At 35.9% G+C, this 24,819-nt stretch overlaps 1 protein-coding gene across 4 annotated transcripts in view; it reads left to right on the top strand.

Moving 5' to 3' along the window:
- The window catches only part of INPP4B (inositol polyphosphate-4-phosphatase type II B), a 349,938-nt gene that overhangs the window by 152,258 nt on the left and 172,861 nt on the right, over positions 1 to 24,819 (top strand). For all 4 annotated transcript variants that reach the window (XM_063108552.1, XM_063108553.1, XM_063108554.1 and 1 more), the window contains 2 exons: positions 11,461 to 11,591; positions 11,965 to 12,069. In XM_063108552.1, coding sequence (XP_062964622.1) covers positions 11,461 to 11,591; positions 11,965 to 12,069 — 236 coding nt within the window. The remainder of the gene's footprint in view (positions 1 to 11,460; positions 11,592 to 11,964; positions 12,070 to 24,819) is intronic.

Raw genomic sequence — 24,819 nt, 5'->3', positions numbered from 1 at the left:
CAATCCCCTTACCGGTCACAAAAAAATAAATAAATAAAATAATAATAATAATGTAATCTTTTTCCTAAGAATCATTGAAATTATTAGCAGAGGGTGACATGATTACATTTTTTAAATGGGAGGAAAGTGTGGAGAGAAAAACAAGTGAGGGGATATTGTGGCTGCCTGGACTGATGATGATGGCAGCTTAGACCAGGGGGAGGTGGTGGAAATGGAGAAATGGACATAAATTCGAGACTTTTCTGAGGAACTAAATCAACAGGACTTGGTGATGGATCACCTTTCAATGTAAGGTGTAAAGAATGACTCGCGCATTTTGTCCTGCATAACTGAAGAGATAAATAGATTTATTGGTGTAGGAAATAGAGGATGAGCACCTGGCTTAGAAGGAGAAAGGAAACCCTATTGGCTCTTAGTTCATTCATCTAGTGCTGTGCTATTCCATACCCTAGTCCCTTGCCATGTGTATCTATTTAAACTTGTTTAAGTTTGTTTAAATTAAATGAAGTCAAAAATTCAGTTTCTTAGTCACCCCTAGTTACATTTTAGGTGCCCAACAGCTATAAGTGGCTGGTAACTATGACATTAGATAGAAGAGACATAGAACACTTCCAGCATCATAGAAAGGTCTATTGGGCAGTATCGATCTAGGATAACCAGATCACACAAAAATCTTCTTTTTTCTGACCCATTGGAATTTAATGTGGAAAATGAGAAGGCCAACATCAAACTTCCTACTTTACCTTTGTGGGTAAGATAGAAGTTTGCCAGGGTTTTTTTCCTCCCAGGTTGTAGTATCAAAATATATGTTCTATGCTGTGGTTTTTAGTGGGAGAGATTTCTTTATGTTTCTAATAGGGTCCACATAGCATAGTAGTTTAAAGCATGGGCTCTGTTATGATCTTAATTGCATACATCCTCCCTCCACCCCCAAATTTATATGTTGAAGCCCTAACCACAGTATTTCAGAATGCAACTGTATTGGAGATAGGGTCTTTAAAGACGTGATTGCTTTAAAAAGAGGCCATTAAGGTGGTCCCTAATCCAAAGTGACTGGTGTCCTTATAACAGGAAATTTGGACACACAGAGAGTCACCAGAGGGTGCATGTACACAGAGGAAAGTCTGTGTGAGGACAGAGCAAGGAGGTGGTCATCTGCAAGCCAAGGAGAGAGGCCTCAGAAGAAACCAAGCCTGGTGAAAACTTGATCTTGTACTTGTAGCCCCCAGAACCGTGTGAAGATAAATTTCTGTGGTTTAAGCCACCCAATCTGTGATATCTTGTTATGACAGTTCTAGCAAACTAATACAGCTCCAAAGCCAAACTGCCTGGGCTTAATGCTGCCAGCTCTGCTGTACACTAGGTAGGTGACCATGGGTGAGTTACTTGTACTAACGAGGTGACCATGGGTGAGTTACTTAACTTCTCTGGGCTTCCATCACCTCATCTGAAAAATGTGGATGATAATAATTGTACTTACTTCAGTGAGCTGATATGAGTATTGAATGTGTGAATATTTGTAAAGTGTTCAGAACTACTGGTATAGAATAAGCATGACATAAATATTTGTTTAATAAATAGAAAATAAATTTAAAATTTGTTGTGTTGGTTGACTTCCCAGCAGTTGCTATAGCCAAGACTGTCTGTCAAGTGCATGTTTGAGCAAAATATTTGAACCAGCTCTCTGTGGAGCTGGATGGAAGTTACATACAGACGAGCATCTCAGGTGGGAGATTCCAATCTTGTCTTCCTATTCAGGGATACTTTTTTTAGGAGAAACTGTACTCGCCAAGAATTAAAATAAAAAGAGAACACGGTTTGCCTTTACAAGACCCGGGTACAAGTCCTGATTCTGCTGTTTACTAGCAATGTGTCCTTGAACAAGTCAATTCACTTCTCAGTCATGTTCCTGTCATTTGTCTAGAGCAATGTTGTCCAATAGGACTTTCCATGATGATGGGAATATTCTAACTGCGCTGTCTTGTATGATAACCCTGTGGCTATGGAACATTTGAAATCTGCCTAGTGCTACTAAATTTTTTATTTTGTTTGGTGCAGTTCTGGAACAAAGATCTCTGAGGCTTGTTGTGAGAATCAAATGAATAGATATATCCTATGCAAAAGTAGCCCTGATTATCAAAAGGGAGAAATAAGAATTGACACCTGGTAAAAGTCTTATGGTGTCCACCAACAAGCCAAGTGTGACGTAGAACCTCCAGTGGAGCCTGCTGAATTCCTTCTACCTATGAAACTTAACTGGGCAAGATCCTCATTCCAAGTCCAGAGATGGGAATTTGAAGGGATAATGTCTAGGAATGTTTGCAGTTTCTGAAAGTGTGGAGAGGTGTAACAAAAAGATGATGAGAATGCTTGCACACTTTCTTGCTTTACCAGCCTTTCAAGAATAGTTTGTAATTTTCATGGCTATTCAGAATAAAAAGACATTTAATTAATATATGCAGATTTGGGAGAAGCCTTCATAAAACGCAACATACAACTGCTTAAAACATAAGTGGAACACTGAGCTCTAAAATATTAAGAAATAAATGCTGTCCATGTTTTAATACCTTTAAAACAAACTACCAAGGGTAGGTAAGACATCCTTTAGAAGTAAACAAACACTGATTCACCTTTATCAGGAGTAGCAAATAGACTCTTAGGCTGGAACAACACATACTTATTACTCCTCATTTTTTCTGATGCAGTTACCAAAAGATAAATTATAGAATCTGGCTATTTATCAAATTCACACAGATTCTGTGATTGCAAATAAATCCTGTAATAACTGTGTAATAACAGTTTTTTATGATTTCTTTTGAGTTTGATTTAATGTCTAATTTTGCTTAATGAATGAAAACAGCTTGGCTGTTAAACTTTCCACCTGTGCAAACTCATGTGTAGTTTTACTGTGTAATAACTACCAAAGGGCACTATTTAAATTGTAAAGCTATTTTTATTCTTTGAAGTGGTATTATAGAGCTCATTTGAGGAAATATTCTATTTACTTATGTAATAACAATGTCAAATAACATTTTAATATCTTCCTTATGGGGCCATATACTTTGGCATGTAAATTTTTATCAGGCTATTTGGTCTTACTACATTCTTGTAAATTATTATTCACAGGTACTCTTTATTAAAATAATCACTTTTCATAATTTCAGAAGTATATGAATTTATGTACATAGATTTTTAAAGTTGATTATTCTGGGTTCACACTTCTGATAAAATAGGTGATCACATATGTAGCTTTGGCCTCAGAACTAAAGAGATTTCTTGTGCATGCTAAACATCTCTATAGTTATTTTTCTTTTGAAGCAGTCAGAAAAGTATCTGTTAAATGTGATGAGAGGAATAAAATACCATGAAACCCTAAACTATGTTCTAAATATTTCCCTCCTACTTCTCTACCACCAGCATGAGCTCCCTCACTCCACTCACCCAAACCCCTGGCTTTTTATGCACCAAGTAGAAAGAAATATTAGTGATGGAATCTCTGTATAGTTAGTACATTAAAGTTCCTGAGAGAAACAGAGTAGGATATACATATTCTATATATCCATATATGATTCATTATGAAGAATTGGTTCACTTGGTTATAAAAGTGACATGTCCCAAGATCTGCAGGGTAAGTAGGCCAGCTGGAAACCCAGGAGAACTGATGGTATAGTTCCAGTCTGAGATTGAAGGCCTGAGACCCAGAAGAACCAGTAGTGTAGTTCCAGTCTAGCGGCCAGCAGGCTTGAGACCCAGGAAGAGCAAATGTTTCAGTTTGAATCCAAAGGCAGGGGAAATGCAAGGACCCAGTTGTAAGGCAATCAGGCAGGTAAATTCTCTCTTACTTGGGAAAGTCTCAACCGTTTTATTCTGTTTGTGCCTTCATCTGATTGAATGAGCCCCACCCAAATTAGGAAGAGCAATCTGCTTTACTCAGTCAACCAATTCAAATATTAATCTCATCGAAAAACACCATCACAGAAACACCCAGAAGAATGCTTGGCAAAATATCTGGGCACCTTGTAGCCCAGCCAAGATATCCATAAAAAAAAAAAAAAAAATGGCATGTAAAGTTAAATTTCTAAAATCTTTCTCTAAGAAAGACTTTCTCGATCCAGGATTACAGATCTAGATCATATGAGGTTAGAAGACTCAACAATGTCTCATTTCTTTATCGTAACTGGGACAGAGCTCAGCACTCTACTTTGGGGTGAGTCTATATTCTGACTTTATCTCAAAGTTTAGGAAAATCTAAGAACAACAGTCTGCAAGCAAACCTTTTATTCAACACCATCAAGACCATAACAAACACTTCCAATGGTGTAAGACTGTGGTAGGACAAAAAGATGAGTAAGAAAAGTCTCTGCCATTCATAGGCTCAGAGCATCATTGCTCCATGTTGGAATCCCCCTCATGAATACATCATAAGTAGGCTTTAAAACTATGTTTTAAACAGAAGCTTCAAATGGAAGGTGAAATTTCTCCTGTTCTTTCTATTTTCTATTTTGGTGGTCTTAAACCTTGTTTTATTTTTTTTTTTAGCAGCAGAAACTTTTTTTTTTCCCCCAAAGGGAATTATACATGGAATTTCAATATTTAAGATATACAATGGAAGCTGGTGGGTGAGTGGAGTAAAGAAAAGGGCCTGATGTCTGTACATTTACTTGGCCCACTTTGTCCAGCACTCTCCCCAGTCTCCATAGCCACAATAGCCCCGGAGGTATAAGAAGCAAAATTTAAAAAACATTTATCTATTTAATATTCTTGCCAATGTTTTATGCATTATATGTAAATATTTAAAGCAGGTTTGGTTATTTTTCTTCCAGTTCCTCTGTGACTTATTCTATGCTCAATTATTTCTCTTCATTCTTCATAAAGTTGTTTTGTTTTGTTTTTGATCTCATATTCTCCTCATGTTATTCAGTGGTTTGTGTTTCAAACATGTTATGTGAATTATGGGCTGTTCCACATTGTAGAAAGTCCAGAGGATAGTAATGACCTCCAAGCACTTGAAATTTTACTCAAAAGAAAAAGCATGTGTTTTTGGAATAATTAAATAAGATAAGACAAAACAAGCCACATATACAAAAAGTACTTTATAAGGTTATTTCCAGAGATCTGTATGAATATTTCATCAAGTATCAAGAATATCATACTTTGCAGTTAGAATGCATAGAATACATAGAGCATTAGATATTTTCTCAAGTAGGCCTTAGCAACTATCTGTGTCTTTGGAGATTTATTTTGTATGACTTGCCGTTTGGTTTAGAGGTAGCCCAGGGAAATGGGACGGATGGCAGTAAGTGACAAAAGTGTTTAATATGGAAGAGGCCTAAGCTTATTAATATTTTAATATTCAGTCTTTTCTTCCCAACTTCTTATGTCTACCTGTTGGTCTTTTGGAGAAAGATAGTAAAGCAACGAATTCATGAGATTATATGTGTTTAGTAGGATGGTGGATTTTCCAGGATGAGTTATTTTATTGTTGTTGCAAAGTAGAAACTGAAAGAGAGAGATTTTGAAAGCAGAAGCTTTTGCCACTGTCAGTAAAATGAGATGTTGATAGATGGAGTAGGAGTGTTTTAAAAAATATATTCTTCTATGAATTACAAATGCATTTATGAAGTTGATCTCTTTTGTTATTGATTCTAAGAATTTAGTAAAGATATTTAGCCATTTAATTACAACATTAGTGCCAGATTGCTGTTTATGTCCCATAAACAAGCAGAGACTGGACCACAGGGCCTTGGGATCTTTGGGTCTCATAATGTTGAATACCACTATGTGCTTCCGCATAGTTTAGAGAATATCAGTTGCCATGTACTGCACACCTAGACAATGTGCCATTTAAACTAAAAGATTCAGAAGTTAAAAAAAAAATCCCAAATTATATCTTATCCTTTGCTCTGGTTTAGTTTTTACAGTACGTAAAAGTTCATAAGTATTGTTCTGGAAGTCAATAGTCCAGGTTCTAAACCCCACTCACTCAACGAATGTTCATATAGTACAGTCTGTTTGGCTGTTGTTTGGTTTTTGTTTGTTTTTATGATGGAGAATTATTTGGGGTAAGGAAAGAATGGACATAGGATTTATTGCCTAAAAGCTTTATGGTATTCTAGTGACTCTGACACTAACAAGCAGTTTTACCTAGGCTTCTCCATCTGTGAAACAAGAGGTTTCAGATTGTTCTCTGAACTTTCTTCCAACTGTAATAGTCTGTGAGCTTATAGTTGTTGTTTTCTTTAACTATATCAAAAGGATATATTAATTTTGATATCCTATACTTTAGATAATAGGACATAGATGCTAATAATTACGGTGGCATAACAGGTGTAAACTAGCAGATATGGTTGCCTCCCTCTAAGATACGTTGGTACAATGACAAATATAATTGTGTTTTGAACACACATTTATGATCTACATATCATTAAAGTTTTTTGTCTAATGTGCTTACCCAGCTAGGCCCGACTAGGCCTGATCATATGCGCGCGTGCGCGCGCACACACACACACACACACACACACACACACGTTAAATCATTAGTGGAGAAGCAGAAAGTGTCAAGAGGGCCCATTCAAGAGAGATACTGTAAAAGATTCAGACTGTGTTGCATGCTCTTGTGTATGTGACTAAGGAGATCCAATAGGGCTGGAAGTGTCTATGGTGAGAAATAATGCTGCTGTGCAGAGTCTTTGGGAAATGAAAATAGGAAAATTTCAGTGCAGACATTTAGGGATCTAGAAAGTGTCAGTGTCTCCTGCATCAGGGAGCTACTTTTAATTTGAAAAATAGTTCTTGGTGTGATACCAAACTCTAGTAGAAACTCAACCACTGATAATGGAACAGAAATTGACTCTGTGACAGGAACTGCCCGTTATGAACTGGGTATTGATTCAATACCACTGTATGGTATAGGAATAATGTATGGTTAGATGGCAGTGATACATTTGAAACTGGGCTCAAGAAGATCCAAAAAGCATGAGCATTTATCATGAAGGGGTTTGCCAGAGTCTGATGTCACCCACCTTACTGCACTGATGGTTCTCTCTCAACTCACACCTGTACCCTCATGGGAGTTATCCTATGACCAACTCATGGAGAATGGAAGAACTCAAACTGGTATAAAGATGGGTCAGCCTGACATGGTGGGTTGACTTCAAGGGCAACTATGATGGAGATCCACCCAGTGGGCATATCAGAAAATAGTTTATTTGTTCTTCTCTTCATTTAGAAAGAAATTGCCTTAGATACAGATATACATTGAGTATTGGCAGAGTTAATGGCCTCATGGACCTGGAAGAAATAAAACTAGAAAATTGGATACCAAAGGTGTGCAAGAAATATGTGGATGGGCCTATAGGAGTAAAACACAAAGTGTTTTTATGCCTCAAAATCATGCCTATTAGATAGTAAATATGACTTGAGAAACTCTCTACTACCAGGTGGACATTATCACCTGTCCAGTGGATATTAGCCAGCCTTCTTTCTTAGCTACCCTAGAGTTTGCACAGTAGACTCATAAGGAGAAAGACCTTGGTGACTGACACATGCACTGTGTATTGACCCAAGGATATGGCTACTTTCTCCAAGGCTAATGTATCATTGTCACTTCTAATGTTTCAATGCCAGAAAAAGACAGACCGTGAGCCACTAATATGGTACCATTCCTCCATGATACCATAAAAATCAAATAGCCATTTGGTGGCAGACCAGTTAAGTTGGATCCCATCCACCTTGGGTGGGTGGGGGGCAGCAATTTGTCCTAAGTGAGTGAAATATAGTCTGTATATGTATTTGCTTTTCTTCTCACAGTGCCACTGTTGTAACCTACATTGGAGGGCTTACGGAATACCTGATCCAATGGTATAGTGCCACATATAATAATGCTCCTACCAAGGGACATTTGCTGCTACATCAAAGAAAGTGTGACAATGAGTTTATAATCACTACATATTTCATCACCCAAAAGCCACATATCTTATAGAACAGTAGAATAATATTAACCATGTAAAGCTCAGCTAAGGCACCAACATGGGAAACTTCCCTCTAGAATAAAGGATGTGCGCTGAACTAACAGCAGATATAGGATGTTGTGCTCACCATAGCTAGAACTCACAGTTCTGAGAGTAAGGGTGGGTTTTCTTATAATCAATCACTTAGACCCACTTATGGTATTTGCACATTTTTCTCTTACAACCTTAGACTTTGCCAGTCAGAATCCTGGTTCTTATGGTGGAGGCAGGGTGGAGGTGGGACTGTTCTGTGAGGGGACTTAACAAGAGTTCTCCTTAACTGGAAGCTGTGATTGGTTCCACATGTGATCTGGTTACTGTGTGTTCCACATGACAATGGACTAGCAAAGATGGTAAGATATTACTATACTCATCACCATGAAGAGGTAGGGCTGCTGCTACAAAATTTGAGCAATGAGAAATATGTCTGGAACTCAGAGGTGTTCCATGCCCATATGTAAATGGGAAGTTACAGCAACCAAGGGGATTTAGGTCTGCAAGACCCCACCGAGCAGCAACTCAGACCAGCTAAAGTGCCCACAGAACACGGGAAAAATCTGGAATGAGTGACACAGAAGATTGGTGATGAATATTAATTAAGGCCTGAGGGATCAGCTGGAGCACTGGATATTGTAGCTTGATTTGCTCTCTCTTTAAGTCTTTGGGGATTTGCAACTGGCCACCACTTAGAAGGATTGTACTTGAACTTCCCTCTTGGAGAAGATAAAAGGGATCTGATCTAAATGCTACCAGGATATCAAAAAATGATGGAAGTGCATCTGAGTTGTACGACAGGTTGCCTGTCCTGGACCCAGTTTATATTTCTTTCAATATTGGCTCAATCCTAATATGTCTTCAAGTTTTTGACCACTTGCTGGTGAGCCCCAGATATTACTACCATTGTCACCTTATCTCCTAACACTGCTAGCTGTGACAGCATCCCGTAAGGTGAAAACCAGGGTTTAGCATGCCCCCAATGGCACCTACCATGGAAGGGTCCACAGTAGTTCTGGCACTCATGTCTTACCAGACCAGACCCAGAGAAGTTCTGAGTCCACTGGGATATTTCTTTCCCTGTGGCTACCTAGAAGGGACAGATTACACAACCTGAAATGCAAAGGAGTTAACATACCATAGGACAAATCTTTACCAATGAAAGGTAGAATATAGTAAGGAACAGGCATATAAATGTTCTTTCTCCATCTAACAAACTGTGCCAAGGTGCAAAGTTTACATTTGACTTCTTTGGAGTTGTTCCACATGAGCAAGTAATCAGCTATGTTTTCTTGTGAAGTTCTGCCCAACTCAATAACGGTCCACCTGTGTCTGCTTGCTTCTTTTCCCAGCATCACTTCTCTTTTTACCTCTTTCTTGTTAACCAGGGATTGCTTGATCTATGGATCTGCTTTCTAGACAAACTGGATTGAGATGTAAAGCAAGATTTTTAAACTCAGAAGTTTTTGTTCACTGAATGACAAGTTAAAAATAAATAGCCCAGCCTTCCTGATTGAAAAAGTTCACCGATTTTGGTGCACCCAATTATCTCCTTATCTATTTTACTGTATTCATATAATTTATTTCATTTTTAAACTTACAGTGACTTTCTTTCTCTGCCCCATTTCATCTTATGTCATTTGTGTTACTCTACTATGGTTTATTACAACTTTATCCTGTAGTTTCCCTCTATTCAAACTTTTCTCAGTACTAAGAAATGTTATGTTGATTGGTTGTTCCTTCACAATGCGTAACTTTTCAGTGCTATGTCTTAGAAGAAACAGGTTCATCTCTGTATTCTTCTATATAAGTTGTCCTATTACAGGAGTACAATACATTTTAAATAACAGTTTATGGATTCCTCACAACTTATCTCAAGTCCCTCCCCACAGAGCACTAAATTTTTCTTTTCTGATGATATATTGCCAAACTTCTCTTAGGCAAGGAGCTGTATACCACCCAGTATCCCACAACGTAGTCAGGGGCTTCATTATCACCTTTCCTCCTTTTCCTCACCTATCTGGTAAGAATAGGCAATACAAATTGTAAATCCATGGTGTATCTATTAGCATTAAAGAGAAATTACTCAGCTAATATTTTCATTATAAGTATATTGGAAGCACAGCCTGAAACCTTACATACTAATTTGACATATCATATTTGCTATTTATCTAAGATTTGATCTAATTAGCCAGGTCCTTCTAAACTTGGATATCTTAAGCTTTTGTAATTATTCGTTTGCTTTGGTTGTTGTTGTTTTGTCCTGCATTTGAATATTTTGCATTTGAGTGCAAAATAGAACTCAACCCCTAATTCTTCAGCCTTCCCTTCCCTCTACTACCCCTTTAATCATAAACTTCCTTTACTCTTATTGTCTACTGATTAATTACTTTTTCTCCCATGAATGTTATGTCATGAAAGCTAATCTTTGGAAAAGTGGAGAATGAGATTAATGTTCACAAAAATTGTGAAGACCCCAGATGAAAGCTTCAGCAATACTTTATTGCATCCCCATTGAAACAAAACAAAGGCAGCTACAAACATTTGAAAGCAAGTCACATTTTTGCACACCATCCATTATTCTTGCATTTAACAGAATGTTGTAAAGATTCTACATCTTCTGAATTTATTAGCTTGGTATTTCGCATGTTTCACGGCCAAAATAGCAACGAAGGTTCATTATTGCTGGTTAAATTAGCTTCATGAAAATGTTGTTGGTAAAAGGTTACAGAAATGAATAAGAGATCTCACCAAGCAGCATATTGGACCATTTATCACTCTAATTTAAAAATGGCATTCTGATGATTTAAATTAACTTGGCTAAAGGGCAGAGATTTAGATAAAAGTGAATAATTAAAATATGATTAGCTCTTACTTTTGATGAAGAGGGGACAAAACATATGCATACAGTATTTACTTAAATTGTCCTCTTGGGAGAAACTGAGGCCAATAAAACCATGCCTGAAAATACCATTTATTTATTATTTGGGCTTAAAAAAAATTATAGCTGTATTATATAGAAAATGGATTACCTGAATATTGCATCTTTACTTCAGACATAGTCAGATAGCCCTTCCTAGTTTCTTTGATTTTGGATAGTTGAAGCCTAGAACTTAGCCATCTTCATATTGAGGCATTAGTACAGGCATTTGTTTCTTAACTCAATGTCCTCTCCATATATTAAGGATAGTAAATCTGCCATCTCTGTGAAAATCAGGGAATTTAACCTATTTCTTCTCCCTTTGGCATGGTTTTTGTTAGTGTGGTCTGAACTACTTATGCTTTTCCTTTGTGTTAAAATGATTTTTTTTTTTTAATTTTAAGCTAATAAGCTGTAGAACTTCCCTGAGAAGGATGGTGAGACAATTTGTTATTAGCTTGACAACCCTGAATAAGAGTTCTGTGTCTATGGATTTAAGATAAATATGAAGTTTCTCCTCTTTTCCATTCTTAACAGAAACCAGGAGCTAAAAGAACTTGGTGAACTTTCTCCACACTGGGACAATCTACGAAAAAATGTCCTTACTCACTGTGATCAAATGGTGAATTTGTACCAAGACATTCTGACAGAGCTTAGCAAGGAAACAGGTGTGAAAGCAACCACTTTACTTACTCAAACTGAATTTCATTACATGTATGTTATGTAAAAACAATAATAAACATGGTCATTATGGAGTTAAATGAGCCAAAGATTGAAAAAAATATATTTCTAACTCTAACATCTTGAAATAAGGAAAAAAAATTATCTCATGGTATTATAATAGGAGTAATTAAGATAACTTTTTCAAATATTGAATTTCTGAGAAGAAAATCAACTCATAAATACAGCATGTGTTTTTCTTTCTCAAGTTCTCATAATGTTTTTCTGTCAAGTAGATCTTTCAACACACACACACACACACACACATAGAGATCACATATTTATTTATTTACTAATAATGTTCAATTTTTTCCCACCTAGGGTCCTCTTTCAAATCAAGCAGCAGCAAAGGAGAGAAAACATTAGAATTTGTCCCAGTAAATCTACATCTGCAAAGAATGCATGTATACAGCCCTCACTTGAAAGGTATCATCATATATTATTTTTTCAAAAACGGTAAATCAGGTTACAGTGGGTACTTCTTTAAAAAGCTTAACTATTAGCAGAATGGAAGAGTTTTAAAAAGTTATATAAAAATGAAGATGAAAACCTGAAGCTGATAATTAATGCTAAATACTGCAAAAGAGACTATGATATTTTTGTTGCTGTATTTCTGTGCAATACTTTGTGCAAATGTGGCACCTGATTGAGTTAGAAATGAAAACACAAAATCAGTATAAGCTTCCTTAAGTAATATTAATGATGGCTAATAAATAACAATTGTTCTATAGTTTGAATTAGAAAAATATAAAGAAAAAACAATACTTGTTCCTTTTTTACCTATCTTGAGAAGCCAAAGCCCCAAACGTGAATTGATATGCTGTTTCTCTGACTTAGTGGTGACTATTAACAGGAGCATTCTCTCCCCGTGGGAATAAGTGGATGTAGTAGAGTTTATTAGGTAGAAGGTGGTAGAGTATTTTGATACACCCAGTTGTAAGTAACATTTGTCAACAAGAAACACATAGGTTTTCACAAACATACCTGGACAGGGTCCAGAGTGACTTATATAGTGTCATATTCATTACCATTCTATATAATCCCTTTCCATTTTTTAATAAAATATGTTTTTACATACCTTTCTCATCTCTCTTTTTCTTTAACTTATTGCCGTATCAATTTTCTATACATATCTAGGGTGACTATATGCCTTGGTTTGCCAGCAGAAGTCCCAAATTATGCCTGTTGTCTCAGCATCATTGTTACTGATGCCCCCCACCTCCTGTTTTTTCTCAAAATCCTCCCTGTTTGAATGACAAATGCTGTGGCTATCCTACTAGGGGACCAAAAGCTAATTTAGACAATATTGAAATTTTTGTCATAAGTGCATTAACACACATACAAACATACATATACAGAGACATCTGAAGATTCACTCTGTCACCCTGTTTTGTAGCCATTGTTATGATACAGTAGTTATAAGTTTAGAAAAGTCAGAAAGAGAGAACCCTTGTACACTGTTGGTGGAAATGTAAATTGGTGCAGGTACATGGAAAAAAGTTGAAGGTTTCTCAAAAAAATTAAAAATAGAAATACCATATGACCCAGTAATCTCACTTCTGGGTATTTATCCAAAATAATTAAAATGAGAATCTTGAAGAGAGATTTGAACTCCCATGTTTATTGCAGCATTATTCACAATAATTAAGACATAGGAGCTACCTAAATGTCCATTGGTGGACACATGGATAAAAATATTGTGCTGTGTATAAGGAATGGAATATTATTTAGCCTTTTAAAGAAGGAGATCTCCCAGTTGAGACCACATGGATGAACCTGGAGGATATTATAATAAGTGACATAAGCCAGACACAGAAGGGCAAATAGTACATGATACTACTTGTATGAGGAATCTAAAATAGTCAAATCATAGAAGCAGAGAGTAGAATGGTGACTCTCTGAGGAAGAAAAAAGGAAGCATTAGTCAATGAGTACAAAATTTTAGTTATGCAAGATGAGTAAGTCCTAAAGATCTCCTATAGAGTATAGTGTCTATAGTTAACAATATTGTATTGAATACTTAAAAATTTGCTAGAAGGATATATTTTATAAGTGTTTTTATCGCACAATAATAATAATAATAATAATAATAATAAAGAGGGTGGGTGAAAGGAAACTTTTAGAGGTGATGAATAGGTTTATGGCATAGATGGTAGTGATGGTTTCAAGAGTGTGTATTATTTCCAAACTCATCAAGTGGTACATATAAATATAGCTTTTTGCATGTCAATTACACCTTGGTAAAGTGATTTTAAAACAAGTTCAAATGGAATCTCTGTTCTGCTTTAGAATTTTCTGAAGTTTTATAATCAAAAAAATTAAACTTTTTTGTGTTCATACCAGTCATATATACACAACCAGCTGATGTGCATGTTTAAGTGTGAATTATTCTAATATATGATTTTATTATATTTGGTAAGCCTTATTAAATATTTTAAATTTTAATTTAGGTTCCGTTTACCACAAATTATGTCAAATGAAAGAAAAATGAGATGGATTGGCCAAGGCATGCAGGAGCTGCTGTGGTCTTAATGTGTCCCCCAAAATTTATGTCTTGGAAACTTAATCCCCAATGCAACAGTGTTGGAGGTGGAGCCTAATGGCAGATGTTTAGGTCATGAGGACTCTGTCTTCTGAATGGATTAATGCTATTATAAATTTATAGATAGGGCTTACAATGTTGAGTATCTTTTCATTTACCTGCTGGCCATTTTAATGTCTTATTTTAAGAAATGTCTACTCAGATCATTTGCCCCCCCCCCCCTTTTTTTTTTTTGTGACCGGCCGCACTGCACTCAGCCAGTGAGCGCACCGGCCATCCCTATATAGGATCCGAACCCGCAGTGGGAGCACTGCTGCACTCCCAGCGCGGCATTCTCCCGAGTGCGCCACGGTGTCAGCCCATTTGCCCATTTTTTAATCAGATTTTTTTTTTCTTTTTTGCTGTTGAGTTGTTTAAGTTCCTTGCATATTCTGGATATTAATCTCTTGTTGAATGAATAGTTTGCAAATATTTTCTTTCATTCTTCAGGCTGCTTCTTCACTTGATTGTTTCCTTTGCTGTGCAGAAGATTTTTAGTTTGATATAGTCCCATTTGTCTATTTTTGCTTTTGTTACTTGTGCTTTAGAAGTCTTCTCTAAAATTTTTGCCAAGCACAATGTTTTGGAGTGTTTCTCCTATGTTTTCTTCTGTGAGTTTTATAGTTTCAGGTCTTAAATTTTGGTCTTTAATCCATTTTGAGTTGATTTTGGTATGTGGTAAGAGTAGGGGTCTTTTTTCATTTTTCTGCACATGGGTAGTCAGTTTTCCCAGCACCATTTATTGATGAGATTGTCCTTTCCCTACCATATATTTTTGGTGGCTTTGACAAAAATTAGTTCAATAGATGAATGAATAAGAATTTTTTAAAAATGTGATATATACACAATGGAATACTACCAAACCATAAAAAAGAATAAAATCCTGTCGTTTGTGGCAACGTGGATGAATCTGGAAAATAGTATGTTAAGTGAAATAAGTCAGGCACAGAGAGAGAAATATTGTAGGTTCTCACTTACATGTGGGAGCTAGAAAAGCAAAAAGTTGAGCTTATACAAGTAGAGACTAGGATTGTGATTACTAGAGGCTGGGAGGGTGGGGGAGGGGAGGATAGGGAGAGATTGGTTAACAGATGTAAAATTAGAGCTACATAGGAAAAATAAGTTTTAGTGGTCTACATTAGTGCTAAGTGTTTATAATTAACAATAATTTATTGTATGTTTTCAAGTGGCTAAAAGAGGAGCTCAAATTCTCTCATCACAAAGTAGATACATTTTTGCATAATGATGGATATACTAATTACCCTGATTTGATCATTACACATTGTATATATGTATTGAAATATAACTCTGTACTGCATAAAAAATTTTAATTTAATTTTTAAGAAAAGGTGTGTGGGAGTGGTTTTATCCTCTTTCACTCTTCTGCTGTGTGAGGACACACATTCATCCTCCCTTGCCCTTCTGCCTTCTGCCATGTGAGGAAGCAGTAAGAGGCCTTCCTCAGATATCAGTGCCTCCATCTTGGACTCCCAAGCCTCCAGAAATACAAGAGAATAAATTTCTGTTCTTTATACATGAACGTCTGTGGTATTCTGTTATAGCAGCACAAACAGGCTAAGAGGGTGAGTTCCTCCGTGATTACTGACAGTATGTCAACAGTTTGAACTTAACAATATGTAATGGTTTTAAAATACTTAGAGCTATCTGACAACCAACATTTTTTTTTTTTCTAATAGCCAGTATGAAAAGACTTTTATGATATAGTAAAACATTTACATATTTTGGAGTGTAACAGACCTGGGTTTGAATTGTAGGTCTACCACTTTTTATATATGGCCAGAGACTGTTATCTAAGCTTTCTAAGCAAGTTTGTTTTTATTTCTGGTTACGTTAGAGTATGTAAAACACCTAGAATTATGTAATATAGTAGTTTTATTATACATGTGGCATTTGTCATCACTGGAACAAAATGGATCAGAACTATAAAAACTGGAGAAATGTGATCAGCTAAGAACCTATTAAGAGACAATGAAGTCTTGAACTAAGGAAATAGTGAGGTTTAGAGTAAAGATGATTTAGAAAGACATTTTAGGGAAATCATCACATGCAAGTACTTAATGACTGATGGAATAAGACAATAAGGGGAAAAGATAATTTTTCTTATAGCCATGTGTGGATGGCAATGTCATACCAGGTGAATTGGGGCAAAATTGACATGAATTCGTCTTTAATTAAGCATCCAAATATTTGGTGATGCACCTTAAAATTTTTCCACCAAACAAAAGAAATTATTATCTAAGTGGCCTTTTACTTTGAACTTCTTTCTGGAAAATTAAAGAACCATCTATGTTAGGCTTTTTTCCAAGGTACTATCTGAAAAATAGACTAGAGTAAGCTAGGATGAAGAAAATGTATTTACTTTATGATTCTCTGATTTGAAAGGAAGAAACTGGCAACCAAAAGAAAGAAATTTTAAAAAGTGAACAAAAGTTTCTTCTACTTAGTTTGGGGATATGTATCCATTTCCTATGGCACCGTAAAAAAGCACCACACACTGGGTCACTTAAAAAAAAAAAAATTTATTGCCTCACAGTTCTGGAGGCTGGACATCCAGAATCAAAGTGTCAGCAGGACTGTGCTCCCTCCGAAACCTACAGGGAATCTTCCCGGTCCTCTTTCTGCTTTCTGGTGGTTTGCATCATGCCAGTCCTCCAGCCTCACATGGCATTGTCCCCGTGTGTCTTCAGTCCTCTTACCTTTGTGCGTGTCTGTCTCTGTGTCCAAATTTCCCCTATAAGGACACCACTTTAAGGTCAAATTGGACCAGGGCCTGCACTAATGACTTGATTTCAACTTGATTATATCTGTAAAGAAGCCTAGATATCCTAAGAGGCAAGTTAATGGGAAAGGTACTGAATTGCCCTGCATACTGATTTTTTTCCAAAGCTGTTCATGTTTATCATATATATACATATCATTTACACAACATGATAAATTGTCAAGCTTATGTTTTAAAAATAGTTGTTTGTATAATAAGTCTAAAAGTTATCAGAGATACAGTAATTAAGCAAACCACAAAAGCAGAAGAGAGACAGAGAGGGTCTGATAACTTTTGAGGAACTGGGGTTCAGATGAAGTAGGTGCTTTATAGACTAGATCATCAGCTACATGTTGTAATAAGGATAGAAAACTGCACTGAAATTTCATGGCCCTACCACTTACTTCTTTGACCAGGTTATTTGACCTCTCCGGTTATCAGTTTTCTTAATAGCAAAATAAAAAGGTTAAAAGTTGTAATAAGAGGTAGTGAACCAAATTTTCTGCTTGCTCATGTAACACATATTTAACATTTTGAACTGCAGTTAAATTTATTTAAGATTTGTGGCTATTGATTTGAATGTTTGGCTGCATTACAGAGAATATTTTGCAAGGTAATGATGCAAGTAAGATTGGCAAAGCACTGGTATTTCACTGGTGAGTTATTTGGATGTAGTTACACTTATTTTTTTCATTCTTACCATTAGTAAATTGTGTCTACAATTGATTAATAAGCCAGCTATATTTGGAGAGTCATCTTTACAAACAATAGCAGGCAGATTCACCAAATACAAGGCTAATGTCTAGCTGTGAAACAGGTAACTAAGCAGAACTAATGTTATGTCTCATATGGACAAATAACATAGCCTCTGGTTAACTTCAGGTGACCCCAGACTCATTAAGTTAATTTTTCATCCTTTTCATTACTTAAATTAAGTGCAACAAATAGAATACTCACCACAGTAGAGATCTTAGATATCAGTGACACCAATAACAAAAACAAAACCCCCAGAATTAAAAACATAAGTTCCTGCTCCAGTATACTTCAATAAATTTTATTTTCATTAAACATCAGTTGTGAATATTATATAGATCCCTATAACATTATAATATTCTGTTTTAATTATTTTATATATTGTAGATATACAATAACAAAGTATTATATTTTGCTATAAAATTTAATGAATCTAAATTAAAGCAATATTTTTTTTACAGAGCAGACATAGTTTATAGATCTGTAGCAATTTATAGAACTAAAACTCCAATTTGTATGTAACTCTGCATTATTAATGCATGGCTAACTTTAAACATGCTTTGTAAATATTAAATATATACCCATCATTTTTTTTTTGTGTGTGTGTGTGTGTGTGTGTGTGAGCCTGGCCCCTTCCACGTAGCTGATTGGATGATCACAGTGCCTGACACATAGTATATGCTCAAAACAACAGAGGCTGAGGTGAGCACTGGACCCAAGCTGAATCCATTGAGTTTCTCTCATGGATTCAGCTTCTGGATTCAGAGACAATCTGCTCATAAATGTTACTCTATGTTCTAGGGAAGCCAAAACTGGCCATCTTTTTCAGGGGGAAGGAAAATCAGAGATACAGTAGTTAAGCAGACCACAGAAACAGAAGGGAGACAGAAAGGGTCTCTGACGGCTTTTCGTTGTCTGATTTGAGGCCACAGGGAATGGGCCTGCCCTTAGTGTGTGATGAGTGAAAAGCAGCCACCCCCACGCCCCACTGTTGTTTTTGTTTGCTTGTTTTTCAGGCATCACAAGCAGGGTTCTGTGAATTTCTGTGGAAAGGACCTTAACTAATGCATATTTAAAAACAAAATAAAATTATTTTATGTCATGAAGCTGCAGTTGGAATAGGTGCAATATTGGCCCAATTTATTGTGTAACTGTAGATAAGTCAGCTGAGCTCTTTGGCCCTTCATCTTCTCATCTCTACCCTGAGGGATGGAGCAAACACGAGGACCTATTAGTGTTCCCTGATTTCTGTATCTCAAGAGCTTGGGAGCATTACCTCATCCATGAAGCATAATTACCTTTACAAATTTTTAATGATGATACCAAATTGCTTGGACTATTTTGAAACATTTTTCTTAAAAATCCCAGTAGCCTTGAAATTTGTGTTGAGACCATTATGCATGCCATTTTGAAGTCAGGGATTATGCTTAAATTGCTCCTTGGTATGAAATCAGCATGTCTGCATTTTTTTTTCCCCCATTAACACTGTTTTATAGTTGCAGAAATTTTAAAGAGGTCTTCTGGAAAAAATTAAGGATTTATCTCATTTCTATTATTAAATGGCTTTTTAAAAGGCTAGGAGGCAGCTCTGTTATTCAATTTCAGACCAGCCTGGTATCTTTAGCTTGATGAGACTCAGCAGCTTAAATTTTACTTACACATTACATTGTATACTACGCCATTTTCACAAAGCCAAAGAAAATTTTTGAGATACTATAAAATGTTAAAGAAGGAAGACATATAGATTTTTTTTTTTTAAGAAAGAAAAAGGATCTTTAATTTTTTTGTGTAGATTTTCTGTAAAAAAATTTCCACCTAGATTTTTATAATTGTCTCTTGGACACAAAAATCTGAGGGCTTTGATAATACCCAGTTAAGGGCTGTTCAAATCATGAAGATACACAATTTAAAGATCAGGATAAAAGGGATTTAAAAATGATAATATAACTCTTACCGATCAGATTGCTACCTGAGAAGTTTAATTTTTTTTTCTTATTGACTTTTTTTTTTTCATGTATTTCTTCTCTCCTAGAGGAGAACAATCAATTGCGGTTAATTCTAAATTTAAAAGAGTACAACAGCCCCAGCTAAGAATGAACATGGTACTTTAAGTGTACATCACTCTTCATTAACTAAAGAGACAAGGAAATACATCACATAGTGTACATAGATCAATCTACTATTTTTGTAGTAATTGTAAGTGAAATCCAAGGCTGAATGGGGTCAAAAGAGATAAACCTAGCTGTTCCAACATTCAGGTAATGGTAACTGATAATTATCAAATGAATGATTGCAAAATTTAAGAAGACTACCTAAAATACTTGTGATAATTTTCTAATTCCTGTAGAAAATGTTGGTATTTTAAAATTTTTAATGATCCATTTTAATTGTGACAGAAACTATCTCAATTAAAGTTACAGATTACACAGCTATACACGTTGTGTTCTTATTTCCGACTGTGTGACATACCAAACATACCCTTAGCTGGAGAGCACAGCTGTTTCCTTTAGCGTAAATTCATGTCAATTCTGAGAATAACATTCAGCAGCTACTTTCCAATTGTTTTCTTCAGAGTCGTTCTTGGGCTATCAAAGTTAAAAGTTCAAAACTTCAAAGCAATTTTTTGAAGACCTGAAATGTACAAAGACTATTTCAACTCAAATTCTTTGAACTCTACAAAATATGCATGTAAAAATCTAAACTTTTTGAAGAAGGTTCTGAGCAAGATGAACAGAATCTAAAGGCATTATAGAAAAGTGAGAGAGGCAAGAGAGAGACCTTGTTTGCTTCTTCAGTATTCACACAATGACCCTAAGTGCCTATGTAGAGAAACCTCTTGATGGTAATGGGATGTCATGGTTGGGTTGGGAGGTAAGGAAATGCCTTTCTAGACTTAGGCAAAGTACTGCATTTCTGTCAGCTGGACTAGTTTGCCTATTTGAAATTTATTCTATGAAGTCCAAAGGTGAAGAATGTTTTGGGGAACTTTTCTCCTATTTTTTCCTTCCAGGCACCTTTACCTTTAAGAACATAAAACTATGCCTGTTTTTTTTCAAATTCTGATTGTTTTTTTTTTTTTTAATTTTATTTTGTCGATATACATTGTGGCTGATTATTGCTCCCCATCACCAAAACCTCCCTCCCTTCTCCCTCCCCCCTCCCCCCCAACAATGTCCTTTCTGTTTGCTTGTCGTATCAACTTCAAGTAATTGTGGTTGTTATATCTTCTCCCCCCCCCCCCCGGTTTTGTGTGTTTGTGTGTGTGTGTGTGTGTGTGTGTGTGTGTGAATTTATTTATTAATTTTTAGCTCCCACCAATAAGTGAGAACATGTGGTATTTCTCTTTCTGTGCCTGACTTGTTTCACTTAATATAATTCTCTCGAGGTCCATCCATGTTGTTGCAAATGGCAGTATTTCAGTCGTTTTTATAGCTGAGTAGTATTCCATTGTGTAGATGTACCACATTTTCCGTATCCACTCATCTGATGATGGACATTTGGGCTGGTTCCAACTCTTGGCTATTGTAAAGAGTGCTGCGATGAACATTGGGGAACAGGTATACCTTCGACTTGATGATTTCCATTCCTCTGGGTATATTCCCAACAGTGGGATAGCTGGGTCGTATGGTAGATCTATCTGCAATTGTTTGAGGAACCTCCATACCATTTTCCATAGAGGCTGCACCATTTTGCAGTCCCACCAACAGTGTATGAGAGTTCCTTTTTTTCCGCAACCTCGTCAGCATTTATCGTTCAGAGTCTTTTGGATTTTAGCCATCCTAACTGGGGGGAGATGGTATCTCAATGTGGTTTTGATTTGCATTTCCCGGATGCTGAGTGATGTTGAGCATTTTTTCATATGTCTGTTGGCCATTTGTATATCTTCCTTAGAGAAATGCCTACTTATCTCTTTTGCCCATTTTTTAATTGGGTTGCTTGTTTTCTTCTTGTAAAGTTGTTTGAGTTCCTTATATATTCTGGATATTAATCCTTTGTCAGATGTATATTTTGCAAATATTTTCTCCCACTCTGTTGGTTGTCTTTTAACTCTGTTAATTGTTTCTTTTGCTGTGCAGAAGCTTTTTAGTTTGATCTAATCCCATTTGTTTATTTTTCCTTTGGTTGCCTGTGCTTTTGGGGTCGTATTCATGAAGTCTGTGTCCAGTCCTATTTCCTGAAGTGTTTCTCCTATGTTTTCTTTAAGAAGTTTTATTGTTTCAGGGTGTATATTTAAATCCTTAATCCATTTTGAGTTGATTTTAGTATACGGTGAGAGGTATGGATCTAGTTTCATTCTCCTGCATATGGATATCCAGTTCTCCCAGCACCATTTGCTGGAGAGGCAGTCCCTTCCCCAGTGAATAGGCTTGGTGCCTTTGTCGAAGATCAGATGGAAGTAAGTGTGTGGGTTGATTTCTGGATTCTCTGTTCTATTCCATTGGTCAGTGTGTCTGTTTTTATGCCAGTACCATACTGTTTTGGTTATTATAGCTTTGTAGTATAGCTTAAAGTCAGGTAGTGTTATGCCTCCAGCTTTATTTTTTTTGCTCAGCATTGCTTTGGCTATGCGTGGTCTTTTATTGTTCCATATAAATGTCTGAATAGTTTTTTCCATTTCTGAGAAAAATGTCTTTGGAATTTTGATGGGGATTGCATTGAATTTGTATATCACTTTGGGTAGTATGGACATTTTCACTATGTTGATTCTTCCAATCCCAGAGCATGGGATATCTTTCCATCTTCTTGTATCCTCCACATTCTGATTGTTTTGCTGCTTATTAGTAGGTAGGTCATCCCTAGAATTTTATATCCCATGTATTGAAGTCAGAGGTATCTGAATAGACTCACGTTCTTGCTGTTGTTAGTATAGATAGATAGATGGATATGAAGATAAAGATGTAAATATAGATACATATCTGCACTAGTTAGGATATGTACATATATTGACTTGCTCTAGCCCCTGCAAGGGATGGAAATCTGCAACACCCCAGTAGCAAAGAGCATAACTAGCCCTCAGTACTTGATTTCTATACACCATTGTCCTATGGAAAAAAAAACACACAGTTTCTTCGAAAACTGGTTGATTCCATGGCTAGGCAGCAAAGATATGAGCCTGGAGCATGTTGTGGTCCCAGAAAGTAAGGAAGTGACAAAAATACACAAAAAGCATGTACAAGCCTGAAAGAGCTCCCAATAGACAAAGCTGGTGTAACTTGAACATATAGATATTACTGGATCATAAACCAAAGAACAAAATACTAATGAACTCATATGGATATTAACAAATAACTGAATGAATAAATGAATGAAGGAGAAGGGTTAACTATTTCTCTAGAATAATTCAAGTAAATAAATGAGGAATGAGAGAAACAAAATCACCATTCGAATGCAACAGTAATAATTGCTACAGGCAAGATGTATCAATGAATGCTAAAATTAGTGAGTGAAGGTTTAAGCAGAAACAGGATATTTGCATAGTCTCAAAGTGTGTTCCCCCAAATATTGCATATGCATATCAACATACTCTCTGAGAAGGGCATATGGCCTCTGGGGTGTCCTGTTTCAAATGAAGAACCTCAATCTAATCGTGAGAAAACGTAAGACAAACCGAAACTGAGGGACATTCTACAAAATAACTAACCAGTACCCTCCAAAAATGTCAAGGTCATGAAAGACAATGAAAGAGTGAGAAACTGTGATAGATTAGAGGAGCCTGAGAAGACATGACAGCTGAACAAAATGTGGGATCATAAAAGAGAAAAGGACTGTTAACAGAAAAATCAATCTGAATACATTCTTTGCTTTATTTATTAGACTTGATAATTAATCTATGGTTATGAAAGATATTAACCTAAGTGGAACCTGGGTGAAGGGTAGACACAAACTATGTTCTAATTTCTCAACTTATCTGAAAGTCTAAATTTATCTCAAAAATAGCAATTTTAAAAAATATTCAATCAGCAATAAAAACTTTTTTTGTAAAGGAATCTATACTTATTCCTATTTTAGACAGCTAATTAATTTTAATTCAAATTTTGTGGAAACATTGATAGTAATTTAGTTAGTCATAAGCTCTTTGTTATTTTTATAGAATATGATCCAGAATTCCAAATATATATATGTATACACACACACACATCCAGATTTTGCTATGCTTTTTTTTCATAGTGTATCTAAATTTTTTATTCTTCAATTAAGGATAGTAATTCCCTGTATGATCCAAAGACAAACAAGACAAACTGACCTGGGCCTCAAAATATTTATGTTTATTTATTTATTGACTTCTTGAGCACTTATATCAAGCATATTACTATGATTTATGTTTGGGGGAAGATATAGACATTAAATGCACAGTGCCTGTATTTAAATTGTTTGAAGCTTAGAGATGAAAGTAAAAGTGCAGTAATTATCAACATTATTTTATGCAACATAGTAATGAATGCTATGATAAAGTTATGGATTTCAGACTATGATAGCACAAAGGAAGAAATATTTTCTGCTGGGTAGATCACACAAAAGTCTCAGTGTAGGAACTGACTTAGGAGCTAAACATAAATGCAAAATTTGCAAGTGTGGAGAAGGGGAAGGTGAAAGAGGAAAAGGCAGTCTAGGTAATGGGAGGAACGTCAGGAGGGTTTGAGAATTGGAAAGGATTAAAGAAAATACATTTAATTAGTTGAGCTATTTATTTTTTATATTCCGACATCTTAATAGAATACATAGAATATCTTTCCATTAATTATTTTGAGTTAGGAATATCAATCATGGAATGATTTAAGCCAGAGAAACTTTTTCTTCAGATTTTTTTCCTTGCTGCTTCTTTTTACAGACATATGATGTAGGTTTGCCTACATTATGAACTTATAGAAGAAAGAAGTGGGAAAGTTACTAAAATTAAGAAATAGATGAGGATTTGGAAGAAAGTTGGCAAGTTATGAGTAATTCTGAGGATTGTAAATAAGACATTGGCCCTCTGAGGCAGAGGACTCCAGCGTGGGGCAGAGAGGGAAGGGAGCCAAAAGTGAGACAGAATTTAAGAGCAGAGCAATAAGAAATGAGAATT

This window comes from Cynocephalus volans, chromosome 9, assembly GCF_027409185.1.
Source record: "Cynocephalus volans isolate mCynVol1 chromosome 9, mCynVol1.pri, whole genome shotgun sequence".
Classification (NCBI taxonomy): Eukaryota; Metazoa; Chordata; class Mammalia; order Dermoptera; family Cynocephalidae; genus Cynocephalus; species Cynocephalus volans.
The sequence above is the reverse complement of the archived record's forward strand: the minus strand, read 5'-3'. Positions and strand labels throughout refer to the sequence as shown.